This window comes from Montipora foliosa, chromosome 10 (genome assembly GCF_036669935.1).
Source record: "Montipora foliosa isolate CH-2021 chromosome 10, ASM3666993v2, whole genome shotgun sequence".
NCBI classification, from domain to species: Eukaryota; Metazoa; Cnidaria; class Anthozoa; order Scleractinia; family Acroporidae; genus Montipora; species Montipora foliosa.
In genome coordinates this window covers 22,628,297-22,635,796 of record NC_090878.1, presented here as the reverse complement: position 1 = coordinate 22,635,796, position 7,500 = coordinate 22,628,297, and the positions used below count along the sequence as shown (strand labels likewise).

The following is a 7,500-nucleotide window of genomic DNA, read 5'->3' as shown; positions in this document are numbered from 1 at the left end:
AGAGGATCTGGTCGCACCTAAAAGTTCTTTTTTTTTTACTGGCTGATTAAAATTGTATGCGCAAAACAAATTAAAATAGCCCAATTCGATATATTAAAATTCAGTCCTAAACAAACGACATCATCTCGAGTCTCTAGGGAATAAATACAAATGAGTTTATTCCCCAGAGCCTCAAGATGATGCCTTTTGTTTAGGACCGAATTTTAATATACCGAAAGTGGGCTATTACAAGTACTTCGCATTACATTCTACTTCCGGCCCACATGGCGGGAAAAAAACGGGACGGCAAGCCCTTTTTGGCGCGTTTTTCAAAAAATTAAATAAAAACTTCTAAATTATGGTGACTACGCCAAAAAAAGCGCGCAAGTTTCCGCGAAATCAATAAGAATTTAATTAAGCAACGACGACGGCCACAGCAACGAGAAAGTCATTTCAAAATATAAATTCGCGTTATTGTAATCACTTTGTGACTATCTCAACCTTTTTAATAGGACAAGGGTGTGGTATCCTCAAGAATGACACTGGTTGGAACGGTGATTAATTTAGGGGCGAAAATGAAAATTTATCCTCAAGTGCCGACTTCCTTGATAAAACCTCAAATTTGGCTATTTCACGTTGTTGTTTTGCAGACGACGGCAAAGAAATGGACAAAAACGAAACACGCACGTGCAGGGCGTGCAAAGCTGTTGTTTTTGTCCACTGGCTATTATTATTATTATACATTGTAGTCACCATCTGTCTTCTCATTGACTAAAAGCCTACAGTTAATTCTGGGAAACAGCGCAACCTACAAATTATTCACTAATCTGTACCTACAGATTAGTGAATAATCTGTAGGTTGCCCGCGCAATGCATGATTTCCAAGAGCAATGTGTTTGAAAAACACTGTGATCGCTGCGATAATGCGTTTGTCGTTATTTCAAAACAATGTATAATAAAACAATTATTAGATTCGGTTTTTGTGATATCCGGAATAATCAAGGTCTCGGTTAGTGTTATCAGCCTCAGCTTTCGGCTTCGGCTTACCTCGACCTTGATTATTCCGGATATCACAAAAACCTCATCCAATAATTGTTTAAAATTTGCGACGTTCTCGTTGCCGTCGCCGTTGTCGTTCTTAAGTTCTGAGTAATTAGGGCTAAACTAGATTAATAATTTATACCTAAGCTTTGATTTTAAAATGTTTAGCTTTGTCGTGAAGTTTGAAAACAGACCTAATGTTGTTTGTTGGCGAGTGATACTACAGCTTTATCAAATAGTGTTTAAAATATTGTCCCTGAACAGCTAGCGGTGTGGTGGTCAAGTGGTTAGCTGACGGGTTAACAATGAGCATTCCTAGGTTCGAGTCCTATGGCCATACACTTGGGTTGTCTTTTAAAAAATATATGACCATCTCGATAATAGGGAGCTTAAGCAACGACAACGCCGACGGCAATGAGAACGTCATCTCAAACTATAAATCTGCGTAGTTTTAATCGCTACGTGACTATTTCAACCTTTTTATTGTGACAAGGGTGTGGTAGTTCCTCGAAAATGACACTGGTCAGAACGGCACTTAATGTAGGGGAGAAACTGAAAATTTATCCTCAAGTGCTGACGTTCTTCATAAAACCCCAAATTTGGCTATTTCACGTTGTTGTTTTGCTGACGACGGCAATGAAATGAACAAAAATAAAAACCGCACGTGGAAAGCGTGCAAAGCTATTGTTTTTGCCCACTAAATATGCAAATTTGTGACGTTGTCGTTGCTTAACTGGCTCCCTAACAGTGAATTCAAAGCAAATTAACAATTCAGGATAATCGCGAATTCAAGGGCGAGAACGGGTTGAGGCAACATGCATTGACAATTCGGGCGAGTCCCTTATTGACTTTATTATAACTAAGTCTCCTGGGCATTTTGTTCATTCTGGTACTCTAAGTCCTGTGGCCAGCTGTGATCTACTATCATAGAGGATGAAGCTTGTTGCAACTGACTACCTAGGGATAATGTTGGCTTCTAATCTCTCATGGCGACCTCGTACATGTGTATCTCAAATGTTTACCAGATAGCCAGCAAGCGATTAAGTTTACTCTAAGGGATTAATTTCAGAGTTCAGAGATCCGGGGCCGGTTGCTCGAAGCCTGGTTAGCGCTAACCGTTGGTTACGAGATATCAAAACCTATAGGCTTCCGTGGTATTTAACGCTGATTAGCGCTAACCACGCTTCGAGCAACCCAGGCTTGCGCTACATAAATTATACAAATCGCTCACAAGGCCATTATGGAATATGGGTACGAAATTTGGCACGGGTGTTTATATTCTTAAGCCCTGGCCAAACTATCGAACCAAGTTGGATCCAACATGCCACATTGTTGGATGTAAATGTTGAGGTAGTGCCTAAACACCATCCAACATTGCTTGACGAAACTGATTGAAGTTCAAGTTGGCGTTAACACTGTAACGAGAATCCCTCGTAGCGTTTGTGCTGGTTAAACTGTTGGAGGACGGAAATGACCGATTCAGACGACCAAAGGAAAAAAAAAAAAAACGATTAAGAGAACGTGCAGAAAAAAGTATTTTCACTGCAAGATCCGCGCTGAGGAGATGATGAGAATGACAACGGATCAATTTGCAAAAATTCTTAACGCTCTCCATAGAGAGAGATCATGGTAGAGGGGGCTAAAAGTGTCCCTCAGACATGGCCTACTTGATTCTCACTGTTTAAGGTTTCTGGCTGTTCATCAATGACCATCTTTGTCCGCTATCTTTGTTGCAAATGATGCTAGAAGACTTGAAAATGAGATAGCGATTCCTGATTCGCAAGGAGCGCAGACGTGACTTGATTCAGGACAACTTTATTGGAAGAGCGGTAAAACACTGAAACATTGTTGCGTCGAGCAGAATTGTTGGGCGTACTGTTTGATCAAAGCAAACTCTATCCAACCCTTGATCAAACAAAAAGTGTCGGACGACCATCTTCCAACATGGGCGACCAAACAGTCGCGATAGCGTCGCACTGGTATCGCGAGGTCACGGGTTCAAACCCCGTGCGTCCATAACTGCGAGGATCATAGCTTTACTTGATTTCATATCCGCATTTCAGTATATGATTCATTTCATATATCATTTCGTTCATTCAGTCGAACAATGTCGGATCGAACAAAGTTGGAGCGTTGACTCCAACTTTGTTCTATACTTTGGCCAGGACTTTAGAGCAACCTTATCGAATTTGTCCAATATGAATCTGGTAAAATTGTAACAGATGCGGTGAAAGGCACAAGAGGGTTAGGCGTTTGATTCACAAGTCATTACTTTGTTATAAGATTGTTCATAATCTCACTCCTTCCTACCTAGTAGATCTATTGCCTACAAGAGTTTGCGAGCGAACTCAACTTTCCTTAAGGTCAGCTCTGAATTTCACTATCTTTCCAGCTCGTACAGAACGTTTCAAACTATCCTTTTCTCCATCAACAACCAAAGAATGGAACAATATTAATGCTCAACTTAGGTCACGCGACAGTATAGGGACATTTAAGAGGGAGCTGTCCATTCATTCATGTATGCGTTTGGACGCTTGTGCCTTGAACTATTACTCATATAGAATTGCGGTAAAATATTCTTTCTCCTGTCTACTTGTGTGGACAAAGTATTGAAGATATAACGGTCACCTTTTTTCTTCATTGTGCCATAAATTCTGCCCTGAGAACTAACTTTCTGGCCTCCGCTGCTCGAATTGTCCCTGCCTAATGGGATTGTCTCTCAGAGAAGGAGAAAGTTGGGTTGCTCCTTTTCGGTTCTGTTAATTTGATAATAACAACAGCTGTATTTTGAATTGCGAGAAAGTCGTAAAGGATTTATAGTGAATGTCGTTATTAGGGGCATTGGCCAGTTGATAGTGTAAGCTATATTATATGTAACTTTTTTCAGTTACTCATGGCCGTAGGGCTTGCACTATGATTGGTTAAATTTAGCATACTAACACTTTTAAAAATAAAAAAGAACTGTCAGAAAACATAAAATACGGTGAGAAATAGCTAGGAGGTAATGAATTTCGTCAAAAAAAGGAAAGACATTTGTTGCTTCCGAGAAGCCCATGCAGCACGTAATTATCAAGACAGATCCATGTTGTAGGTGCTGTGGTCCAACCTGGTCTTCTAACAGATTACTCCATGTAATAATAATGGATGAACTATTGTGTTTTAAGCAAGTGTAGATATCTCTTTTTATGACGAAACCTCTAATGCGATTCATAATAATAACTCTACTTACCACCTTTTTGCACGCATAGTTCATGGTTGAGTGCTTTCTCCCAAACCAGGACTGTGACTTGCAGACAAGCTTGTGTTCGTCAAGGTCACCTGCGAGTTGCTTGTGGATTAAGATAACACAGTTAGTCCGGATACGGGGCGGTTTATGTTTGGGATAGTCTTTTGCACGTGACTTGTGAAAAGGGGCCACCTTTACTTTTTTACCATGCTGCAGGGATCACGGTTTGTTGAGTAGTCAAATTAAAGATTATGGAGTATGGGGTAGCAAGAACATGGGCTCCATCTTTAAGTAGCATGGACTCTGGTTAACCTTCCTTACTTTTAATTATTTACGTGTCTTCATGGTATTGATGATGACCACTATAACGATAACGATAATGATTATGATGATGATTATGTTGATTATGATGGGCTGATAACATGATTGTGTTCGAATTCCTATCGTAGAGAACATTGTGGCGGGGAAGAGCACAGCCCAATCCTCCATCTACAGTGACCAATATTCTAATGGCACATCAGACAAAGCAGTTGATGGGAATCCTGACCAGGAATTTAAGAATGGACACTGCTCACGTACTTTAAAAGATAATCCAAGCTGGTGGCGAGTGGATTTGAGCAGTCCTGTCCAGGTCTTTGAAGTTCGCATCGTTACTGGGAATTCGCCCTTGTCTGACGGGTCAAATGTTACAAGGAATCAAGTTTACAATATAACATTGGGTGAGAGAAACACTTTCAGAAATCTGCTGTTGAAACATAGTGAACTGAGCCATAAACTTAGGAACAAGAGACTTTTCAAGCTTGACTCCAAGAGAATCATAGGTTAAATGTTTTGTTATTTACTGTAAAGATTTACAGATTTCAATAGCTTTTTGTGTGCTCCAATAGGCCATTTCCGAGTTGCTGTTTGTCTCGGTTTGGAAGTGAGTCTTGGTGCTCAACTATTGAAATGGAAATAAGTTTGATTTGCATGAGAATAAGCAACTCATTTCCATTTGAATGGTTGAGCACCTGGACTCGCTTTGAAACTGACTCATGCAGCAACTCGGAAATGGGCTATTAAGAATTGGTTCATGGTTAGTGTGAGTATATGGAGTTGTTGGAAGTTATGAGAGCACGATAGAGGCGTAAGAGTGGCTCGAAGCGATTGCCGAGGGCAACTCTGGTATCTTGAGTGCGTTCCGAACTTTCCAAGTGCATCCAATCTCGTTCCCAGAGCCTCCGTTACCTTTGTCCAGCGGAACGGGCGCATGAGGCTCTGGAATAATCCAAAACCGGAACCAGAAAACTCTGGTTCCGGTTAAATAACTGCGCGTGCGTGAGGGGAAACGGTTAGAAATCAACAAAAACATCTGAAGTTTACCTTGCCACGAAAGCGCTTATTTTTCACTCGCGAGAAAGTACACATGAGTATAAACACATCTCGTAATACACTCGAAACGTTTAAACTGCGGAGAATAAAAAATAACGGGAGCAATTTTTTCAATGGATAATTATGTGGCTAGCCTTACATACGTATGTTTTATCCCTGCCAAGGGACTCATCAGAGACCTTTTGGCTAACCCGTCAAACATCGCGTTTGAAGTCCCGCTATGATCAAAATGATGGTGGCAATCTTGGAATCCTTATGTGATATAAGGCCAGATTGCCACCATCATTTGATGCTAGCGGGACTTCAAACACGATGTTTGACGAGTTAGCCGAAAGGTCTCTGATGAGTCCCTTGGCAGGGATGAAACCTACGTATGTAAGGCTAGCCGCATAATTACCCATTGAGAAATTCTTTCACTTTTTCAATTTTTTTCAATCAAAACAAATTTCAGCATCTGGTGTCACGCAACTGACAACTAGGAAATTCAGAATGCTGTATTTTCAAAAACAAAAACGTTACGGAACTGGTAAGAAGTAAAAAGATTTATTTCTAGATTAACTTCGACCTCGTATAGATAAAAATCCGGAAGAGAGCATAATTTTTTAGTTTAGAATTTGAAAATTGCAGGAAATGAAACCGTTTTTTAACAGCCAATCAAATATGGCCTCTTTTGGATTTGACCAGAGTCTCTCTTTTCCGACCGCTGGTCAAGGGAACAATGACTCTGGGAACGAGATTAAAGTGCATCCAGAACTTAATATTTGAGTATATGCACAGCATATACTCAAATAGCATGAACCAAATAGAATGAACCAAAAAAAAAGCCGCTTCAGTGATTAAATTCGTAATTCTTATCATAGGAAACAGAAGTAAGAAAACATTTTATTGGGTAATTGAAAACACACCACCTTGAAAAACAAGTACACTGGAATTGGTGTGAAGAAATGCCCATAACGTTTGATCCCCTCTCAAAAGAACGGACTATCGATAAAAACAAAGTGGAAAAAATATGTCTTCAATCTATAAAAGAAGTGACAAGTTCTGTAAAAAAAACATTCATTTTGACTGAACGGATTGCTGAGTTTGGGCGTTTCAAAACAACATTTTCTTTCAAAACAGTATTCACACTGGATTGTGCAGTTGGTGAAAATGGGATAGTTTGGTGTCATGTTGTCTTACGTATCCAGCAAACTTAGTTTCTTGACCTCACTACGGAAAGTATCGGTAGTAATGAAAGAGATTGGTGACAAGAGAGCGTGACAGGACCTCACTGCAATGGTCGATGGGCGAGTGGTGAAATGTGCTAGTAGGCTTTGATGACAAAGGGAAGGGCAACCATTCAGTCTCCTCCACTTTTACGACTTTGGTATTCGATGGAAAAAATTTTGGAAATTCTCGGTCTTTGCTGGGGAAGTCTTTGTCCATTTTATCTTAACAGAAGTGGTTGTTTGTCAAGGGGAAACATATATCGTCACGGTTTGCTTGTAGACATTTGCACACGTCATCTCATATATTCACGGCCGTGAGTTTGGTTAAGAGGTAAACGACGCGTAGAGTACGTTGTTGAGTGATTTGGGAACACGTGCTATTTTTTTAAGAACACAATAGAAGTGCTTTGAGAAGCTTGAGCTGCAGGCTCTTTAAAGTAGAAGATGCTCTTGGCCTAAAAATGGGTCACGCACTGTCCCAAATCAACTTATTTTTTTCTCCTTTAATAGCAAGGTGAAGCTACTTTTCAAAGCTATTAACGATGTGCACATTTTTGCATTAGCGGTAGTCCCGTTGCCCATACTCGGACAGATTACTATTATTTTCCTTTTCAAACGATATGTAGGCTTGACCCAAACCAACTGTAGTCATTCCGTGGCGTTAAACTATAGATT

At 40.2% G+C, this 7,500-nt stretch overlaps 1 protein-coding gene across 1 annotated transcript in view; it reads left to right on the top strand.

The window, feature by feature from the left end:
• LOC137973815 (EGF-like repeat and discoidin I-like domain-containing protein 3) overlaps positions 1 to 7,500 on the top strand; it is a 102,526-nt gene that overhangs the window by 34,635 nt on the left and 60,391 nt on the right. Inside the window, exon 4 of the mRNA XM_068820703.1 lies at positions 4,696 to 4,965. Coding sequence (XP_068676804.1) covers positions 4,696 to 4,965 — 270 coding nt within the window. The remainder of the gene's footprint in view (positions 1 to 4,695; positions 4,966 to 7,500) is intronic.